The following is a 22,901-nucleotide window of genomic DNA, read 5'->3' on the forward strand; positions in this document are numbered from 1 at the left end:
AAGGGTGAGAAGTGTAGAGCAAGAGGACGATGGAAGCGAGAAGATATAGGAAAGCAGAGACAAATAAGTGCAAAAGGAGGAAGGGGAAAGGTAGAAACCTGAGTGTGGTTGCCCCTGCTGTCTCCAGGGAATTTTTTTTACAGAAATGGTAGATTGGGCCTTCTAGTACCTTGGTGGTACAAGTGGCAAGCAAAAGCAGTTGTTATGCCTCTATTTTAAATAAGAGAAGAGAGGAAGAGGGTAAGTGAGGCAACTGACTCCTTTGAACTGCAGGGAGCTGGGCTGCGAAGGAAAGCAAGCCTAGCACAGATGGTGACACCAAAATTCACTCGTTATTCTTTTCAGAGAAGATCCCTTTCTTTTTGGTTACCTGTTGATGAAGAACTTGTCAGGCTAGTGTTTAAAAACAAAAGCAAAACCTTTGACTGCTTGGCAGCCGTACATACCAGCTGCTTGCAATGGTGCCTATGAGCTGGTATGCACGCTCTCCTTCCAGCTCTATTTTTTTGGAGTTGAAGCAGCATGTGAAAGTTCATGCCTTCTCATGAGAAGAGCATTCACATAACTTTTTCCATCCTCTGCATCCTTGTAACCACGCAACCAGATTAATATAAAGTATGGATACCTCTCTACTCCACCAGAGAGGTGTACATGAAATATGGACCATTAGTCATGAATGCTAAATAGAAATTCCATGTCTGGGGCAGAAAAATGCTTCTGAATACCTGAAGACAAACAATTTTCACAATGGAGAGAGGTGAAAAGCGGAGTGCCCCAAGGATCTGTCCTGGGACCGGTGCTTTTCAACCTGTTCATAAATGGAGACAGGGTTAAGCAGTGAAGTGACAAAGTTTGCAAACAGCACCAAACTTTTCTGAGCAACGAAGACCAGAAGTTATTGTGAGGAGCTCCAGAAGGTTCTCTCCAAACTGGCAGAATGGGCAGCAAAATGGCAGATGCGTTTCAGTGTAAGTAAGTGTGAAGTAATGAATGTTGGGGCAAAAAATCAAAACTTCAGATATAGGCTGATGGGTTCTGAGCTGCCTGTGACAGATCAGGAGATCTTGGGGTGGTGGTGGACAGCTCGATGAAAGTGTCAACCCAATGTGCGGAAGCAATGAAGAAGGCCAATTCTATGCTTGGGATCATTAGAAAAGGTATTGAGAACAAAACGGCTAATATTATAATGCACTTGTACAAATCGATGGTAAGGCCACACCTGGAGTATTGCATCCCGTTTTGGTCCCTACATCTCAAAAAGGACATAGTGGAAATGGAAAAGGTGCAAAAGAGAGTGACTAAAATGATTACTGGGCTGGGTCACCTTCCTTATGAGGAAAGGCTACAGCGTTTGGGCCTCTTCAGCCTAGAGGTGCCTGATGGGGGATATGGTTGAGACATACAAAATTATGCACGGGAAGGATAGAGAGATGCTCTTTTCCCTTTCACACACCAGAACCAGGGGACATCCACTAAAATTGAGTGTTGGGGGAGTTAGGACAGACAAGAGAAATATTTCTTTACTCAGCGTGTGGTTGGTCTGTGGAACTCCTTGCCACAGGATGTGGTGGCGGCATCTGGCCTGGATGCCTTTAAAAGGGGATTGGACAAGTTTCTGGAGGAAAAATCCATTATGGGTTACAAGCCATGATGTGTATGTGCAACCTCCTGATTTTAGAAATGGGCTATGTCAGATGCAAGGGAGGGCACCAGGACGAGGTCTCTTGTTATCTGGTGTGCTCCCTGGGGCATTTGGTGGGCCGCTGTGAGATACAGGAAGCTGGACTAGATGGGCCTATGGCCTGATGCAGTGGGGCTGTTCTTATGTTCGAATAGGGAAGGCCTTTGCTTTTGTGTTCAGCCTGTGGGCTTCCCACAGATGTGTGACTGGCCGTGTTGTGGCCAGAATATTGGACAAAACAGGCTCTTGATCTAATGCTGCATAGCCTTTCTTGGGTCCATTGAGAGACTTTTAATTTATAATGAGAAAAGTGTTTTAATAAACCTTGCATAAACTAAAGCAGACCTACTTTAATTGTGGCCTACTGAACAAATGCAACCTACCAGCCATATGTAGCAGCCCCTTAAGAATTCAGTAAATCTCTTCTTGTTGCCCCTTTCAAAATCAAGAGAGAATTTTCAAGCATGGCTTTAGCTGCAAAACAGTTGGTGGGCTATCTGGTGGGGTCCCAAGCTGTTCAGATTTGAATGAAAGTGATGTGCTTGTGTAACAAGGAACAAATAGCTATTCCTGTAATACTTATATACAATAGCCACCTTGGGTTCCTTTAGGGAGAAAGATGTAGTAGAAATACTGTAAGTAATATACTATCTGAATATGTGAACCTTACAGAAATGGCTGTTGGCTTCCTGTTCCACACTGCATATGGTGGTTTTCAAGTTAAAATTGGCATTTATTGGGATTTGAAAGGATGTTTTTAATTAAGCTGTTAATATGTTTGAGACACTGAGCAACATGTGGCTAAGATTTCTGCAGAGAGATGGGGGGCAGAATTACTACACACATTTGAATTCAGCTCTTGCTTGCTAGATGTCAGTGGGACTTGGAATATATCATTTGATCTTTCTTTGCTTGGTTACTGTATGCTTGATGAATGTTTGAGTCGACTCCATCGAAAAATATTGCATTTGGGGAGATGTGAAAGATGGTGTGTCTGTGGTGGTCCATCCTCCCTTGCAAATCATCACGTGATGCTGGCAGTTACCAAGTGTCAAGCAGTTGTGTGTGAACTAACCCTGCTTCCAAAGGAAAAAGTGCAGTGTTTGGTGCATGGAATGCCATTCTTTGGCCAGCAGTATAAATAGCTGTTGTCTTTATCTGAGGGTGCAGTCCTAACCAACTTTCCAGCACTGAGGCAAGGGCAGTGCAGGTAAGGGAACAAACATGCCCTTACCTTGAAGAGGCTTCTGCGACTGACCCCCCACTTCAGGATGCAGCACAGGTCTCATTGGCAGTGTCAGTGCTGGAAAGTTGGTTAGGATTTGAACCATAAACGGTTCTTGTGGTCAACAAGTTCAGCGCAAGCAGAGTGCATCATAGTAGGAGCAATAAGCAACATTTCTCCTCCTAAATGAGAAAATTGGAAGACCACTTTTGTTTTGCAGAGTGAAAATTAACTTAGATGGGTGGCTAATCTTATTGACTGCATTAATTTCACTGCTGCTTAGCTGCTCTTTGGATTTATGCATAATGGATGAGATAGAGATGTTCTAGCCTGCACAACAGCAGAGTTTATTCCAGTTACGCATGTATAACCAGTGTGTTGTTTTTAACAACATGATTGCTACAAATAGCAAAGATATCGGAGCAATGTGCGTGTAATTTTGGGAATCGGAGCATGAGATTTCCTGAACTGCCTTTTGTAAAAGAGATCATCACTTTGGCTTAATTTGTTAATGTGTATGAAACTTTCTGAAGGATGGAAAGTGAACTATGGATAATTATAATCACTTAAAGAGCAATGTTAAACACTGAGTTAAGGTTTCTGTGTCTTCACAGGAACAGAGGAAGCTGCTTTGTACTGAATCCGATGCTGGTCTGTCTGTCTAGCTCAGTATAGTCTGCATTGACTCTCCAGGGCTTCAGCACAAGCATCTTTTCTAGTCTTTCCCAGAGTTGCTACCAGGCATTGAACTGAGAATTCTTTGCATGTAAAGCATTGAGCTGGAGTCTTACTTCATACACTGCCCAATTTAATTTTGGAGCTTCAGTACAACAAGGTGTGCTGGTGGTCCCTTGCTCAGATTACTTTAAATGAAATTTAAGGATGAGATGATTGTGGAGAATAGATGTATCCATGACTCTTAGTTGTGATTGTACAGAAAGGGTATGTTTAACAGGCAGTATACTGCAAAAGGTTGGTTGCTGGGAACAAACCGGTATCACCTTTCTACGTTGATGGTGAGAGTCCAGAGACATTTGGTTGGCTGATGTTGGAGACCAAATGTGGGACGAGATAGAACCTGGCTTGACCCAGTGCCATTACATGTAGTATAAGGCAAGCTAACAACCTTAGTTTTAAAATGTAGGTTTATATGTTGTTATAGACATAAGTCATGTTCGGGCTGACAAAAGCCTCATTGGCACGTGGATTACATTTAGGGATTTATGGGTTTCATGAAGTTCCTTCCCCTACCCCTCTCCATATTTCAGATGGCATGCAATTGTTCCCAGGACCATTCTGTACATCTGTTTGTATTGAGGGATCAAAGTAACCACGACGCATGCTCTTAAAAGTGTCGTTGTCATCAAATGATGAACCTGCATGTGTGAATCAGCCGTGGACTGGTGTCAGCTGTAAAGCAGGGAAATTCAAGCTGGAGTGTGCTAGAGCTGGGGGAAGAAAGGGCATGATCATGTGGTCCAGTCGTGATTCCGGAACCATGGTTAAGGGAGCAAGAGCTTTACTTATGTCCTGGCCCTAAGTATTAATTGCATTTAAGAATAGACATATATTGTTGTGAAATAACTAAGTAACCATTCACTGAACTGAATTATTCAACATTTTAAAATGAATAGCTGAAAAGATAAATGATGGAAGTCAAAGTTACAAAATCTATCCTTAATAGCTAGTGATTTATTATTCCTGTCATGGAACAGTGGGTAGAATGGCTGTTCTTTGCTATAATTCTAAATGGGACTGGATTTATTGAAGTGTTCATGCAATATTTGAACTGTGTGTCTTCTAGATTCCCATAAAGTATATCATGGCACATGATTACGTGGAGCAAAGGAATGGGAATCAGGAGAAATAGCTTAAGGGTCTAAGAGCCTGTGGTGGTATTCCTTGCAGCACTGTAAAGCCTTCAGCAGGAAAGTCTTCATTGGTCAGTACACACAAATGAAACAGTGACAGCTCACATTTCCAGCTCATAGAGATGTATAGTCAACTTTTTCAACAATGCATATGAAAGACAAACCAGAAATACTATCACAGCAAGGATGGACAAAAGGAAAGAGAGATTATGGATCACTCAAAACAGAGAGAGACTAAAGGCCTGCAGGAGAGTGCATGTCTTTCTTGCAAAAGACTCCATGTTCAATCCCTACTACATGTTCACATGTTAAAAGTAGTGGTGGGGAAGAGAAATACCTCTTCTCAAGGCCTTGGAAAACAATCACCACTCAAGAGAGCAGGTGTAGCATATGGCTATGCGTCTGAACTGCAAAGCAGTTCACCTCTACAGTTCACTCTCACATCTACCATGAGCTCATGTGGTGACTGAGCCCCTCAGTTACAAGAGGGGAAACAATATAATAATCGTTCATCAATAGTAAAAATGCATGTGCGTTTGATATGCGTATGCAAACCTCCCATTAGGCCATTGGGCTAAGGAAAAAAGAGATGGGCTTGGCAAGAAGAGATGTTTCCCCAGACAGAGATGACACTGGAAGCTTCTGCACTTAGTCTGCTTACAGGTATAGAATTACAAATTTGAATTTTGTTTTTGGACCACTCTGGCCAGGTGAATACAGGGGGTCCCCATATCCACAGATCCCATATCCATGGTTTCACTTAATCATGGATCAGATCCACACCCCCTCTGGAGGCAAAGGGAGCTGCCAGGGCTTCCACAGGCCTCAGAATGCCTTAGAAGGCAATAGAAACGTCATTTCCAGCTTTACAATGAAAGCAGAAGTAACATTCTTTTTCTGTGTAACCGTCAGAGCCTCTGCAGGGCTCAGCACACTCTCAGGAGGAGAGGAGGACTCCCCCCCCCACGTATCTGGATTCAGCTATCTGTGAGGTCTTCCAGAACCGAAACTCTGTGGATATGGGGTCATACCTGTATATCTTTTTGGGACTACAGGCTGGACGATTTTGGGTGTTGGACCAGATCTACCCCCACTGGCCATAGGTTTAGAGGGCATTGTAAGGACAAAGTCAAGATACACGTGTAAAGTGGTTTATGAGCTCAAAAAGGTGCTGTATAAATGCTACCTTACTATGGTCAGTCAGAATAGATAGCTGATACTGGGCTAGATGGATCAATGTATGAGGTCGCTTTGTGTGTTTAAAGTTCTGACTATGGTGTCCTGGTGGGGTGGGGTCAGTGTTTGGCTCTGGTCCTTCCTGGCTGGTAGATCCCAGAAGGTGATAATGGTGGACTCCTGCTCTTTACCCTGGCCACTAGCCTGTGGCATGCCACTTGGTTCAATTCTGGCCCCCATGTTTTTCAATAGCCGCTTGAAACTGCTGGGAGAGCTTATCAGGGGTTATGGAGTTGAGTTTCACTTATATGTAGATAACAGCCAGCTCTACCTTTCTATTCTATCAAATATCAGTGAGGGTACGGAAGTTCTGAATCATTGCTTGGCATTGGTGGAGGACTGAGTGAAATTAAAATTGGACAAAACAGAAGTCCTGTTTGTCTGGAAACCCACGACTCACTGTATATACTTGTGTATAAGTCGAAAAATTCATGCCTTAAAATTGACCCTGGAAACTTGAGTCGACTTATATGCGGGTCTATGCAGCGTGTGAAGCTTCTGATAGCAGCTGCTTGGTGAGGTGGGGGTGGGACTGGTCTGAGAAGCAGGACGTGGGGTATGGGGAAAAGGAGCAATTTCACTTGCAGCAACAGAAAGCAAGCAAAAAAGGTAGCCATTTTAGCTTCTGTAGTCTGTATGAGGACTGCTGCTATGGAAGTGCAGTGCTGTACTCCTCACCAAGCCTGCAACTCTCATAAGCAGCTTCAGTTCCCTTTCTGTTTGGAGGAGAAGGTTAAATGGCTCCTTTTTTCCCCTTTTTACTTTTTGCTGCTGCCTCAGAACAATTCCTGGTAAGTTGTTATCAAAGAATTTCACACACCCTGAAGTTTTACCCCCAACTTATCCAAGGGTCATAGAAAATTCCATTATTTTGGCTCAAACCCTGTCCTCGACTTCTCTGTGAGACCAACTCACGTGCGGGTGTCTGCGGTAGGGGCTGGATTGTCAGCCTGCTCTGGATGGTACTCGCTGTGCAGCAGCAAACTCGGACTCGCAGTTTGGGGGTCCTTCCAGATTAGGTGTCTGAGAGATCACTTCTCTCCATACGAGAATGCTCACTCTTTGCAAACATCTGGTGGGAACTTCTAGTGACTGTTGCTGCTGGCAGAGTCTTGACTGACACTAGTGAGAGGAGTGCCTTCCTTATAATGGTGCCACAGTCATGGAATTCCCTCCCTCTTGACTTGAGAACTACCCTCAGTGTTCATCTAGCTTTGCAGACTGTTTTTTGTTCTACTTTTTTGTGGTGATTTTACTTTGCACTTTTATTACTGTCTTATTAAAATGGGTTTTTGAACCTGTATAACTTCCTTTGTTTTAACTGTACTTTAAAATTGGTTTTAATATTGTAAGCTGCCTTGTGCACCTTTTTTTTTCCCAAAAGGAGAAAGGTAGAGTATCAATGTTTTAAAACAAAAGAAATTCTCTCTCTCTCTCTCTCTCTCTCCTATCTGGATCTTCAGAGTGACCAATATGGTTCCATATTAGGCAAATGCAAGGCTTTGATGTGGGTGAAGTTCACCATATGTGTTTTTGGGAATAAGATGATTCAGTACTTTTTCAGCTATCTCTGCTGTGAAATGTATAGCAAGGTATCCTGTGCTAAAAGCACACTAATGAGGTTTTAGAGACACAGTAGGGAGAAGTAATTAACAGTGACTATGAAGTGTATCAAAGACATTCACACAGAAAAACAGTGATGCGCCAGGGGGGTATTTCTTGCTTTCTCGTAAGTGGCTTGACATGTTTCTATCAAGTAACCTTTAATTCTAAAAATATTGTTAGTTAAAATCTTTGACTTCCCAGAATGAAGAAATCCACAGCCGAAGGCACTTTTAAAAAGTAAAAAAAACAAACAGAAAACTGAGTATGATCAGGATCATTTCATTTGTCGCCTAGTCTATTTTAACCAGTTGTAGTAGAACAAGTCATGTTCCCCCAGTTCCTACATAATATAGTTTGTTCTAAGTTAACAGGAAAGTTTAATTCTATTCTTCCTCAATGCAGGAGAAGTGGAGAGGGACATACACAATCCTATAGCTCACAGCTAAACTGTGGCTCAGTACAGCAATAGTTTCAATAGCATGGGGCAGTGGTTCTCAAACTCTCAGGAAAAGTTTGAGAGCCACAAAGTCTTTGCCTCAGGGGGCAGGGGACAGGCAGAGATGCAACGTCCAGCATCACACCTCTGATTGGGGCCTGCAGGAGCCTCCTGGGGGTCGGGTAGCCTGGCACCAGCCTCAGCAGGGTTTGCCACGCAGTGCAGACCCCTCTAGAAGGTGATCGCGACCACTTCCTCTTTCTCGATTGCAAAACAGGAAGTGGTTGCAATCGCTTTCTGGAGGGGTCTGTGCTGTGTGGGGAGCCCTGCTGAGGCTGACACTGGGCTCAGCACACCCCTGCCAGTGAGTGGCAGTGCACTCCTGCGCCCTGATCAGAGGCACGATGCTGGGCATCGCGTCTCTGCCTTCCTCCCCCCTCCTTGCCCCTTAAAGAAAAAAGCAGCACAGGGCTCTCAGGCTAGGGCGTCACGCCGCCCAGTTTGAAAACCACTTGGATGGGGGAATATGTTCCCTGAAAGTCATGCAGCATGAAACAGTGCATTAGAATCTGGTACATTAATCTGATAGGCAGGAAATGGGGGCTGATTGACCTAGAATGAAAACATACTGCTTCTGTTGGGTAGAATGGCTATTAGACATGGAAGGAAGCTGCACTATTAGAGGCATAATTGTAGGTCAGTGGTAAATGTTAAACTCAGCACCGTCTTTACAGATACTACCATTTTATTGATTATGTAGCCAGTGTTCCCTCTAAACTGTACAACTGTGTGGCCACACAGCTTGAATTGGAGGCCTGTGCACTCTTGTCATGGCACTCTGTAGCTTGGTAGTGATGATGACAGCTCCCTGTGAGCTCAGTGCTATGCGGGCTTCATGCGGGACCTGCAAAATGTACAGGGAACATGCCAGAAGCTGCATGAACCAAATGAAATTATTGCCTATGTAACCTGCCAAATGCAGTAGAGACTCTGCATCCATAGGTTACATATTCATGGATTTAACTATCTGCAGATACAGAAGGTCTACATAGGTGCCTCCCAGTGCTCCCTACAACTTCTTAACTGGAGCCTCTGGAGGCCTCTCCTGGGTCATACCAGCCCACGGCCCACTCTGTTGGCCTCTGCAGGCCTCAGAATGGCCCACAGAAATGACTTCTGGTTTTCAAAAGCAAACAAAAAGTTTGCTTTTGAAAACTGGACTTCATTTCCAGATGCTTCTGTCGGCCATTCTGAGGTCTGTGGAGAGCAAACAGAGTGAATTGTGAACCTGGAGCAACCCAGAAGAGGCCTCTGGAGGCTCCAGATAAGATTTCCGGTGCTGGATTTCAGCATCTGTGGAATACCTTATCTGCGGAGTGGTGGTGGTCTGAAATCAAACTGCTGTCGAGAAGGAGAGCCCGCTATACGGTCTGAACAGAGCAGTGTTTCCAATCAGACTTCAAAGTTTTAACCTTGGTTTAAATCATCCCGTTGTGCTTGTCATGATCCAAGCTCAATACAGCAAGTGTACTGTGCTCCTGGTTGCCTTGTCTGCCTGTCTACTGTATTTCTACCCCGCTTTCTCTCCGAAGGGACCCAAGGCAGCTTACAACAGTGTGGGGAAATAAAATAACATAAAATCACCATTAAAAACACATTAAAAAAAACCCTTCACAATTAAGAACATCATAAAATAAAGAACAGTTATAAAATATTAATAAAATAAAAGAGCAGCAACAATCTTATAAAAGCCCCAAGCCCATAAAAGCCAGATGTTAAAAAGGCCAGAAACTCAGAAGATTTGTCTAAAAAGAAATGTCTTCAGGCCTCACCAGAAGATTTCCAACGTGGAAACAGTTTGTAAATGAAGTGGGAAGGAGTTCCATAATGTTGGTGCCTCTGCTGAGAAGGCCCTGTTTCTTGCCACTGCCCCAAGCACCTACCTGGGCGGCAACACTCATAAAAGTGTCTTCTCCAGTGACCTGCGGGGATGGGCTAGATTATATGGAAGCAGGCAGTTTCTCACAATACCAAGCTGTATAGGGCTTTGAAGGTCAAAACCAGCACCTTGAATTGGACCCGGAAACGAATGTGTAGCCAGTGCAGCTGTTAGAGAAGTGACCTGACAGAACCGCAACAAAAGCCTAAACCTTGGTAAGCCTAAACCTTACCAAAAAGTGATCTGTCCATGACCACAAAGTGATCTTAATCTCCTCCACTTCCAGATCACCACCCCCTGGCTCAGCTGTAAACACCAGGTCCAACACGTATCCTGCCATGTGTGTCGGGACCAAGATCTTCTGGGACAAGCTCATGGTTGTCATGGCAGCCATGAAATCCTGAGCTGCGCCAACTCCAGGGGCCATGGCATGAACATTGAAGTCCCCCACCACTAATAGGAGGGGGGACTCCAATGCTACCCCCAAGATCAATTCTGTTAGCTCAGAGAGACTGTTGGGCAGCACAGCGGGTGGTACACCAACAGAATCCCAATCCTGTCCAGCCCTTTCAACACAACACGCAAACACTCAAACCCAGTGAACTGCTGAACAGGGCACCTGGCAAGGGAGATGGACTCCCCGTCCCTGCAATCGTGGCTGCTGCAACACCTGGAAACCTAGAGGACAAAACTGGGAGAGACTGACTCCTGCCTCATCCAACCAGGTGTCTGTGATACATACCAGGTTGGCGTCCAGGATTAGATCCTGGATGATATAGGTTTTTATTATTCACCAACCTGGCATTTGGAAGCAGCAGCTTCAGATTCAAGGAATCACTGCCAAGCCCACCAGGCATCTGAGAGCTGGGGGAAGAGACCAGAAGGAGAGAGAATTTGTCTGTGATGGACCCTCCTTCTCCTGGAATGGCCTGTCTGACCGGCCTATACAGTCAAATCATCCAACAGGACTGCTTAAAAAGCAGATAAAAACAATCTATGCTGCATGTGCAGCTGCTACAGGCAAGGGAACACTCTTGCCATCCTAACCACGAGCACTGTTAACAAACTGTGTTGCTGTAGGTGTTTTGTCTGCTGTTCTCTTCCTCCAGCTGAAATGGAAGGGGGAGGATACTAGTCCAAGGGCTATGTCATCAAAAGTCTAGCCAGGAAAGGTTCTTGAGTCTTTTGGCCATGATCACCTGGGCTAAGAGCCACAGGCAAAGAGCCTTTTGGCAAGACAGAGGCTGCTAACAGACACACCTGCAAGGGAAGAGTGAGTGGAGCCGTCCACATGTGGCCAATGAGGCGTGGAGTGAGAAGTATCACAAATTGTGCAGGCCTGCTCTAACCCCCGTGTCACTCATTCTTCCTGGTGAGATGGGAAATGACACGCTGATGATTTTGTCATGGAAACCTGATTAAATATGTTCTAAGTGGCATCCCATCCAGGCGGTGTGCATGACTAGTTTTTCCTAGTTGGTTCCAGTAGAGGAGAAAATAAAAGCTCTGAATAAATTTCTGTCCATACTGATGTATCATGTAGGAGCCAGACCTTTCCACACTGTTCCCCTTTCTTGTTACTGCAGAAAAAGGGCAGGACCTCGCTTCTGAGAAATATGCTTTGGGACAACAAAATGGGAAGAAAGCCATGAAAATGAAAGCAAAATGTAAATGTGTTAAATGGCACATGAACTAGTTGGGCTGCTGTGATTTATTACTTGAAAACGTCAAAGGGTCTGGTTAGCTTGCATTAAAAAAATCTAATGAGTTCATCGCAGTCAGTGGGGGAAAATGGTTAAAGTATATCGGCTGTAAATTGGTGCAAAGCACTAAAAGGGACATTAGCCTCTAATCAGATTCCAACACTTCATTAAACCTGTCAGTTTGAGAGGTTTGAAAATGGTTCTTTGTCTTCTGTTTCTGCTGCCCTCATTCCTGCCTTAGTTTGGGTGGAGGCAGCCCCTTTCCTCATTCAAGCAAGACCTCCTCAGGGGTGCCAAATAGCGTTGGCTCATCTGCCTTTTTCGACAGCCTGAGGCAGAACTGCACAGCTGGTGACCCTCCCAAGCTGAACACAGCGCACCAGCCATGTAGAGCAGCCTTTCAAGGACTCCATAAACTTCCTGGATTTGCTGCCTGCCTGGAACTGCTGAAAGAGCGAGGATGTAAAGCACCTGGCAGGTTATAATATGTGGCTGGTGCACTGCCGTTGGCCTAGTAGGTCGTAAACTATGCAGCATACCTCAGGGATGCTTTCTTAGAGCATTGGCCCAAGCCCTGCCATAAATATCAGTCTTTTTTGTTAGTGGTTTATTGGCTTCTTCTTTCGTACAGTCACGTTACAGTGTTATAGGTTATAACAATTCCAACAGCAACATCAGCTGTAGCCCTCTCATCACCCTCTTTCCCCTTAGTACTCACAAATCCTGAAGGACTTCAGTTTGCTAAGCTGAAGAGCGTGGCTGAAAACTGAGTGCCTGGCTGGATGTTTTTTTCTGCTCCACCCTTGGCTAACAGCCAAACCACTGCTGTTGGGTGACACCCTTGGATGTGAAATCGAGTCCTGATAAGCAAACGCAAACTCCTTCTGGGCAGAAGACTTTGAGTCTGCAATACTTTTTCTGCCTTTTTTTTTTGCATCTTAATTGTTTATTCTGAACTTCCCCATTTGTTCCCCCATCCCATCCCTCCAAGCCTAAGGAGGGTCCATCTTATACAAAATGAGCCAAACTCACTTTCACTCTTGCTCTTCCTTGTGACTACCTATTTTCAGGGTGGATTTGACAATAAATTATACTTTTTCTTTATTAGATTGTAAATTGTATTCTGGCTTATGAGGGCTTTGTATGGGAGTCAGTATGAAATAATGATTAGCAGTGGTGGACCTCTCTGTTTACCTATGGGGCAAATACCCTGGGTGAGGAGCTTTGTGTGCCTTTAGGACCCTGCGGAAGCCTCTCTGAGACTCCCGATGGTCGGAAACTGTGTTTCTGGTTTTATGGAAGCATGGTTTAAAGTGTCTTAAATAAAGCCTCAGAGAGGCTTCCCTGGCATGACCTGGAGTTGTGCGAGGCACTGTGTACTCCGGGTAAGTGGGGGGAATTTGCTCATGGGAGGGTGGCAACATCCCACAGGGGGTACTATCATGGACCTTTGTCCGGGGGTGTAGGGCTGGGGAGGTCTGCCACTGGTGGTTAGAGTGTTGGACTAGGTTTGTGAAGGTCTGGCTCAAAATTCTCACTCAGCCATGAAACTTGGATCTTGGACCTCTCACTACCTCTCAGCCTAACCTACCTTGCTGTGATACTGTTAGGATAAAAGGAAGTTGATTTGGACACTGCTCTGAGCTCCTGGAAGGAAGGGTGAGATACAATATGAGAAATTTAAAATTCAGCACCAAGAAAAGTTGAATTCTGCATTCTGTATAAGTCTTGCAAATGAGCACATTGCATAGTTCCTCTTGTTTGCCTAACTTCATCTGCAGTATTTGCTGTTTTCCATAATTCATTCTTCACACCTCTATTCATGGAACTATACAGGGCATCGCGGCAGTGCAAATGTATTACACCACTTGTTCTGGCTTCCCAGGTTTCAGCAGGCATTTGCTGTAACAAACATCACCCCTGGGGTAGGGAAGGACCAAGGGAGACCCCCAAACCAGCCAGGACTCAACCCTCCTCCGCCTACACCACCTTCCACAACCCCCAAGAGCAATGCTTATTTATTTTTGCTCACTCCAAGCCCCAGGTCCCATCATACATGTCCCTGGTCAATCACTGCACCCAATGTTTTATATAAAAGATTTTTATTAAAGCTTAAGGGAGCTTCAATTGCTCCAAAAAGACATAACTACATGCATCACAATAGCTTTAAAAAACAAGAAAGATCTTACCTAAATAGAGGCTAAAACTACCATCTTACAGGTCTCAGTATTACTTCCACTATAAAAGCTGTTAGCACCCTTCCCCCTGCTCTCTGTTTTCAGGCACACCAAGCCCAGGTTTTATTCTTTAAGTTATTAATACCCTTCACCTGGTTAACCAACTCCCAGCCTAAACCATCTTAAAGGGAAAGGGAGTTGCCCCACCCCGTGACATTTGCCACATACATTTTCAGGCACACCATTGTGGTCGTGAAGGCTAGAAACTTGCTTTTTTAAAAAAAGTCAGGATTCTCAGAAAGCTGAATTCTTTGCCTAATAACAATTATGCCTTTCCTTCACTCCTATAGCATTGTAACATACAAACACCTCCTTTCTTAAATCAAACATAAGAAAAGCCATGTTCTGTCCTGAGTATCCTCAAACAGGCAACTATTTTGATATTGTGAGCCAATTCCAACAAACTTAAACACAATCCATTGATGCATCACCTGATTTTATTATTTTTGTGTGTGTGAACTTGTTAAAAACCCTAATTATTCCATCTTTTGTTCCGCAAATCTCACCCATGTTTTTCTTGTTCTCTTGAAGGATATTAACACTTTTGAAAACAGAATGTTAATGCTTGATGGGATGCCTGCAGTCAGAGTCAAAACAGAGCTGCTGGAATCGGAACAAGGGGTAAGTGCAAGTTTCCGGTTTCTTCTCCATGCCCGCTTAACCTTCTTGTGCTGACTCAGGTTGCTGGAAAATGTAGAGACTTTCCTTTGCGTGATGTGCTCCCCTCTTCCTATTTCCAAAGGCAAGATTGCTGCAGAACACTTAACCTGTTCCATAGTGGCAACCCTGGGAAATAGACTTTTCTGCAAGCATCTTTCATCTGATTGACCCACCTAGTTTCCTACCTCCTATAGTTCTGTTGTCCCCTACAGTCCAGTTGCACCCCTCCCCCCCAAAAAGACAAGCTGTTACCAAGAAGTCATGGAATGGCTTAAAAACACCTAAATACTTCATAAATCTCATGAAGCAGTTGGCAACTATGGGAAACTGGATACTGGACTAGGTGAACCTTTGGTGTCATCCAGCAGAGCTCTTTATATGTTTTCACGTCTTCTGTGCCTCATTGGGAACTTACCAAGGTAAGAATATCAGGAATGGTGGACAAGCTTTCTGGAAAGACACATTACTTGCTACTGCTGATAACACAGGCCAACACACATTTTGTTACACTGCGTTACACCAATTCCTGGGTATATCTGGGGTGCTGATTCCAAAAATTGCATCCGTTTTGCCTGATCCCGTCTAGTTTTGGAGACACGGCATAGCCTTTTTAGTGAATGGTCCAAGCAACTTCCTCATGAGGTAGCCTACACCATGGCTTCCTCATGAGGAAGTTGCTTGAACTGGTCACAAGGCTATGAGGCTATACATGAGGCTATACTGTATCTCCAAAACTAGACGTGATAGGGCAAAACGGATGCCATTTTTGGAATTAGCACCCCAAATTCATATCAAACCACCATAAAGTTTGGGAAAAACTTTTCTGACCCTCAGTTTTGTAGGCCTGTGTAATCATTCAAAACAGTGCTTCCCAAACTCCTACAAGGGAGCACTATAAGGGAAGTACTATAAGTTGTTGCGGGGGGGGGGGGGGAGGGAGAAAGGTAGCAACATGATCCCCAGGAACGCACTGCTGCTGGGAATGGGTGGGGTTTTTTTTAAACAGCCTGCAGCCATCACTGTAGTCCTGGGAAGTTCAGGAGCCCTCCCCAGGGCTCCCTGTGACTGTAAAAGTATTTTTAAAAAAAGAAAAAAAGGGGCACTTCTGGTTTTGTCACAAAAACCAGAAGTGCCCATTTTTTCCTCTTTTTTACACTGCTGCAGCCATGGGGAGCCCTGCAGAGGGCTCCCTGGACCCTTCAGGACTGCAGCACTGGCTGCAGGTAGGGAAACCCCCCCTGTCTCCTGGAAGTAGTATGATCCTGCGAATTGCTGTCCCCCCAGCCCCTTAAAGGGGCAGGGACAAGGGCTTCCCTGGCTGGTGGGTCACAGCTCACTAGTTTGGGGAACCACTAGCTTAAAATGTGCAGTTCAAGTGAGTGTTGCTTGCACGGTAGGTTGCACCCTTGATTCAGGTGGAGCAATGGTAAGACTCAGTGATTCTAGTGCTTTTGCCCTCAGTGGCCAGAAAACTGGAGCAGTACACTTTATTGAAGAATAAGAGCACCATTTACATAATTCCTTTCATCTTCATCAAAATTGGACATGAGACCTAGGTTAGAAAGTCAAGGAAGCTGATGATTTTAATTCTGTTCAGAGATAAGTAGAAAAACTGTAGGAAGCAGGCCAAGTCCAAGCCTCTGTGGCACTCAAGATTGAGGGTTGGTGCTGCACCCCAAAAGGTTGAGTCTTATGCCATTCAGTTTTTCCCCTTCTACCCCTGGATCACCCTTTCCACCATCCCACCCAAATCTCTCTGCTTTCCTCTTCCTCCTGCCCACTCCCTGCCATTTGAAAAAGCAAAGATAACAGGGGAGATAGGAAGTGGAGAAAAGAGAAGCAACTGAGAGTGGCTCCTCTTGTCTAGTTCCTCTCCCTTGCTCTTTCTGTCTGTCAGTGATGCACCGGCAGAAACACCTTAATCTCCTTGTCCCCCTCATCAGGTAAGAGTAGCCCTTAATGTATTGCTAGGGACTCAGAGTCTTACCAGTTGAGGCTCATTTGAGGGTCCACACTTGTGGTAAGGGAATCGAAAAGTCTAGTTCTGTGTCCTTTTGTAAACTTCTCTGGTTTCAACCATCATGGAATAATTTGAGGCCAAGAAATTGAGACATAGAAGTGGTGATTGTATGTGATAAGTGTGGCCTGCATACTGTCTGGATTCCCCCAGTTATATTTTCTAGGCTGTGAATGCTCACTGCGTTTGGTGAGAGAACTAAACCATGAGTATCAGTGTAATCAAAGGACAGGTAATGGTGATACTAATGATTATTATGATAGCAGTATAAAACCTCCTTAAGGATTGATGCCTGAAGTTCTTCATCAGTGCTAGCTTCACTTACTCCTGTGATTTGTTGAGACTGCCTCTCTTCCAGTGGAAGGAAGCAACACATTTGTATCATCTTATAAAAACAGGCAGTATCTAGAAAATAATTGTCAGGAATGCTGCCGCAAAAGAGGTCATGGTCCACTGTCCAGTCACTTCAGAGCACTTCCACTGATTTTAGAGAGGCTCCTCTAGAGTAGATGACTTGTTGCTTTCATGGCTAGGTGGCCAGAAGCCTTCAGACAACAGGGTAAAGGATTAAGTACCCAATCCTATCCAACTTTCCTGTGCTGATGCAGCTGCAATGCTGCCCCAAGGTAAGGGAATAAACATTCCCTTACCTTGAAGAGGCCTATGTGACTGCTCCCCCCCCCCAACTGCAGGTTGCAGTGAATACCCCATTGGCATGGCTGCACTAGTGCTGGAAAATTGGATAGGATTGGGCCCTAAATCACAACTAAGATCTGATTGAGACAGTTCAAATTTAAGTTCAAATTGACACAGTAAAAACAGCAGAATAAGCAGTGGATGGGATGAAGTTGAGGAGTAAGCCTATTATATATTCAAGTTCAACAGAAAGGGAGTGTGGTTATAATGACTGGAATGAGAGCGGTTGCTTTTTTGATAGTTGAAAGTTGAAATTACCCAAAGAAATTGCTTGGCAGTAAATTCAGGGCAGAGAAGAGAAACAAACGACATGGGACTGTTGCTTTCAGGCAGTGCTTGTGTATTCCTCAAATGAATGTGGCTGACCACCACTGGAAACAGAATGCTAGATTCAGGCGGACCCTTCGTCTAATCCAGCAGAGTTCTTTGTTTATTAAATTATTAAAAGCTGCTTCACAAGCTCTGTGAGGGGCTACTTTCCTGCAGTTATATTTGAAACTGCAACCAAGCTGTTCTTTGCATATTTGTCTTGGGCCTGGTACAATACTGGGTGACCTTTTCAGACTTTCAGAAGAAAGGGATTGTTCAGATGCTCCTTCCACTCTTCAGCTTGCACTGAGCAAATGCTTTGATGGTTACGCTGCTGCAGTGCTGGTTCCATTTGGTAAGTCTTCCTTGGCAAGTGCAATCCACTCAGTTTTTTTACAACCATGAGAGCAGGTGAAGAACATAAGATAACGAAATTATGAGAAACTTTTAAATCATAACATTGTGATATGTAATGTGCACTGAGACATATTTTGGATTCAGGCCTTAGAACAGGCCTGCACAACTTATAACCCATTAGCTGAACACTATCCCTAGCCCGCAAAGTTTGTCCATGAAACTGGAAGTTGCATTTTTTCTATTGCTATTTTCTGTTATTATTAGTTCATTTTTTCTATTAGCTTGGTCTGAATCCATAAGAGGCTGAGGGGGGCATATCCCCAGCCTCTGCTGAGCTCAGACTCACCTCCAGAGGTGAGGGGAGTAGAGCTCCCCTCAGTCTGGAAGGGGGGTAGCCCCCCAGACTGTGGGGATGGCCGTTTGCCCGCATCTGTGGTTTCAGCTAACCCCGGGCGGTTCAAAAATGGAACCCCCACAAATAAGGGGGCATGCATGTACAAGCTGATTATTTCAGTCTGGCTTTTGTCAAGGGTTTGGGACAGAGACAGCTTTGATCATTCTGGTTGGTGACCAACACTGGAAACTGGTCAGGGAGAGTGCATCGCTGTTGGTTCTGCTGAAAGTGTCAGTTTTCCGTACCATCAACTATGGTGTTTTTTCATGGCCCAGAGCTGGGATAAGCCTTGGTTCTGTGGGTAGCTGGAGACATGATTTTGTGGTGGTTCTAGCTCAGCGATTTTCAACCACAGTGCCCCAGCATGTTGGTGTGCCACAAACAGTCCACAGGTGTGCCATGAGAATTTGGGGAGAGTCAGGGCCCAATCCTATCCAACTTTCATTCATTCATTCATTCATTTATTTATTTAATTGCCCTCATTTATTAGTTGGGCCACAGGGTGATGTGAGCCCCCCCACCAGCAGTGTGGTGTGGCTTGTCAGTTGTCCAAAAACTGATGTCCTTGACCATCTTAGTGCCTTTTCAGTGTGCCATGAGACAAAAAAGGTTGAAAATCGCTGTTCTAGCTCCTCATAGATAGGATAGGTTCAGGATAGGTATCCTCTTCAGGATAGGTTCCTGAAGGTGGTTGTGGGGAGACTCCTGGTTGATGTCCTGGTCTTTAGCCTAAAGCAGTGGTTTTCAAACTGGGGCGTCATGACGCCCCAGCCTGAGAGCCCTGGGCAATTCAGAGCCCTCCAGAAGGTGATCATGACCACTTCCAGTTTTGTGATCGAGAAACAGGAAGTGGTTGCAATCGCCTTCTGGAGAGGTCTGTGCTGCGTGGCAAACCCTGCTGAGGCTGGCACTGGGCTCCCCTGACCCCCGGGAGGCTCTTGCAGGCAGTGGTGAGTGGCAGCGTGCCCCTGCGCCCAGATCAGAGGCTGCCTGCCCACCGCCCCCCTGCCTTATGAGCAAACACTTCGTGGCTGTCAAACTCTCCCAGAGAGTTTGAAAACCACTGGCCTAAAGCATCCCACAGGAATGCTATATTTTTGTCCCCCATGTTTTTAACATTTACGTGAAACTTCTGGGGCAGTTATCAAGGAGTTTGGGGTGGGATTGGGTGCCACTAGTTTGTGGATGACATTTATATCTCTGTTCTATCTGGCAGTGGGAAAGCTGGGGTAGTCTTGCACCAGTGTCTGGAGTCCATGATATACTAAATGAGAGGGGGAAAGTTGAAATTTCATCTGTATAAGTTAGAGGTGTTATTGGTGAGAAGACCTGCAACCTGGGTAATGGATTGTCACCATATTCTGGGTGGGTTTGCACTTCCCTTGGAGGATCAGGTCTGCAGTTTGGGGGTGCCTTTGAATCCAGTGTTGCTCCTGGATGCCCAGGTGGCAGACGTGGCCTAGAGCACTTTTGCCTAGATTAGGCTGATGTGCCAGCTGCCTTCTTTTCTTGGATCAGTCAAATCTGACTATAGCACCCCATGCACTGGTTACGTTGAACCTGAATCACTGTAAAATGCTTATAGGGAGCTATCCTTGAAGACTACTGAGAAATTTTGGTTGGTGCAGAATGAGGCTGTATGAGTTTAACAAACATCAAAGTATTTGACTAAGGGCACAATCCTAACCCCTTATCTCAGTACTTTCCAGCAGTGGCATAGTGGTGCCAAGGGGACATGTGCTACATCCTGCAGTTGGGTGTCACTCACAGAGGCCTCCTCAAAGTAAGGGAATGTTTGTTTCCTTACCTCAGAGCTGCATTGCCCTTATGTCAGTGCTGGAAAGCACTGACATAAGTGGTTAGGATTGCGCCCTATGAGTCCAATTCTCTGCATGTCCACTCAGAAGTAAGTCCCATTCTAGTTAGTGGGGCTTACTCCCAGCTAAGTGTGGACAGGATTGCAGGGAAAGTGAAGGAAACCAACACATGTTCATTTCACAAAAATCTTTTCCACACAACCAAAAATACTCTTAACCAGGGGTGTCAAACATAAGGCCCAGAGGGGTTAGGATTGCGCCCTAAATTACTCTGTTGAAGGTTCTAAATCGCAGAAAATAACCCAAATATTTTCTCAAGTCTCACCCAAGGCTAAATAAAGACTCGGTCCTATCTGGGTCCTGACAACTCCACTATTGTAACTGCTTAACTGGTTGTCGGTCTATTTCCAATTCAAAATGCTATTTGTTGTCTTTAAAGCCCAAAATGGTTTATACCTTTGGTTCTCAAATTGGTGGGTTGCAACCCACCAATTTGTGTAAAAGGTCCACCATTCCTTTAAGGGAAAGGGGAAGGGGAGAGGCCACACAGTGCTTTGCACTCACTTATTTCACAATGTCCCAGGCCTTGGGGAGCCCTGCGTGGGGCTCCCTGCACCTCCTGGGGCCTCTAGCAGCAGCACTACCTAAGTGAAAGCACCCCTTCACCCCCCTTAGCAGCGCGATCCTGGGAATCACTTTGCTGCCCTCACCCTTCCCCTGCAAAGACTTCCTTCAGGAGTAAATCTCCCTAAAAGTATGAGAACCACTGTACCATTTCTGCCCAACATTGCATATATGCAACAGGGACCAAATGTGTACACCTTTGAGCAGGGCAAAAATGGGTTAAAAACTGGGAAGGTGGAAGAACCACCTTCCACCCTTATGATATGGACTGCACCTGAGGTCAACTGGGGTAGCCCACTTGCAAATTTTGCTTCTAATGGAATCTGTCTGGTTGTGACTTGGGAGAAGGTCTTCTTTGTGGTGGCTTTCTGCATGTGAAACTGACTGTAGAGAACAGGTTGGCTCCCTTCCTACCCACTTTCTTAGAGCTACTGAAAACATTTGTTTTATTTAGCTTTGAGGGATTAGACTTTTGCTCTGTGCCTGCTTTGTTTATAGTGTTACTGCTTCTTTATGTTTTGTTTTTGTTGCTCTCAGTAGTTGCAGTTGCTGCTTTATTTGTTATTGTATTACTGTTTTTAGAATTGTGTTGTAAGCCGCCTTGGTGTCTCTTGATCAAGAGGGGAAAGGCGGGGTCTAAACTTCTTCAAACAAATGATACAAATATGAAATTTGCCTAGATGCTACCATAACGACAAAGCTTTAAAAATATTTCCTCTGGCAGAGCGATTTTCAATTTTTTTCATCTCATGGCACACTGACAAGGCACTAAAATTGTCAAGGCACACTTATCAAGTTTTTGACAATTGACAAGACACACCATACTGCCAGTGGGGAGTGGGGCCTCACATCCCTCATTGGCCCTACTAATAAATGACTTTTCCCCAAATTCCTGTGGCACACCTGTGGACCACTCGTGGCACACCAGTGTGCCATGGCACAGTGGTTGAAAATGGTTGCTCTAGCAATAATTTGCCACTTTGGCTTTTGTGTTCTTCAATAATAATTTAATGCCTTGAGCTTCTTGGGATGTTGTCTCTCCCACTTTCATGAGCACAGATAACTGGTCTTTTTTCCTACATCTTCAGTGAAGATTTGTATGAATAATAGGGTGTAATACAATCACCAAATCTTGCAGCTCGCCTTTTGTCAAATGGCAATGCACCCGTTTTGTGCCTTTTGTAAAGCATTCCTCAACACTACCTCAAAACATATTGGATGGCTGCAAGTTAAAGATTGTTCTTGCCTTGCATTCTGTGAAATGCCAGTCAAGTTAAAATGACACGATATCTCCTGTGGCAGACAAAGTGGCAAATAATCTTGTTTGTATGTTAAATTGTTCAATTTTATTTTTGGTTCTTCTGCTCTTAACAATACTTATATTTTTCTTTGAGGTACCTTTTATAAGCATTCTCCTTTTCTCATTTTTGCTGGGAAGCGACTGAAAGACTGATATTCCTTTTAAACATTATTGGCATTTTTGTTACCTCCTTTGTGGAGATGATTGCACACATAAGTTATCTCCCAGACCTTCCTATGCAGCACCGGATTTTGTTGTATTGCTTTCATGCTCGGAGGAGATGTTGTTAAGCTGTTATTTAGAGATGTCTGCATCCCCATTCATGGGGCCGTGCGCCTTGTTAATACACACGGAAGCCATTAATACCGCTATCTTGGGCCTGAACAGTTTGCAGATAAATTGTGGATAAATTATGTGGTGTGTTAACAGGAAGCATGGACTGAGCAGACTGCGGCACTTATAGCTTGGTCTCAAGGATCAATGCCCTTTATTAAAATCCACAACCACTTTTAAAACATGTGTAAGGTTGCTGGACATGCCAAATATCACCTGGTATTTGTCATCTCATCAGTCCTCTGCCATGCCAGAGGCCTCCAGTCATGTGCAAAGAGCCCTGGAAACAATGATTTTGTCCACATATTTTCAGTAAATCCATTTTAGAGTGCTAGTGTGCTATAGTCGTAAGACTCAATCTGACCTCTGCCATGAATGTGCTGGATGGCCTCGCTGCTATGTCTCAGCCCCAGGCCTGAGACTTACCAGGATAATGTATGGGAAGTGCTTTGAATATTTGT

The 22,901-nt window shown here is 44.7% G+C and overlaps 1 protein-coding gene across 1 annotated transcript in view; it reads left to right on the top strand.

Moving 5' to 3' along the window:
- Positions 1-22,901, top strand: part of KLF12 (KLF transcription factor 12) — a 270,025-nt gene that overhangs the window by 93,209 nt on the left and 153,915 nt on the right. Inside the window, exon 2 of the mRNA XM_066619600.1 lies at positions 14,465-14,554. Within this exon, the coding sequence (XP_066475697.1) occupies positions 14,489-14,554 (66 nt within the window). The 5' untranslated portion in view covers positions 14,465-14,488. The remainder of the gene's footprint in view (positions 1-14,464; positions 14,555-22,901) is intronic.

This window comes from Tiliqua scincoides, chromosome 3, assembly GCF_035046505.1.
Source record: "Tiliqua scincoides isolate rTilSci1 chromosome 3, rTilSci1.hap2, whole genome shotgun sequence".
Lineage (NCBI taxonomy): Eukaryota > Metazoa > Chordata > Lepidosauria > Squamata > Scincidae > Tiliqua > Tiliqua scincoides.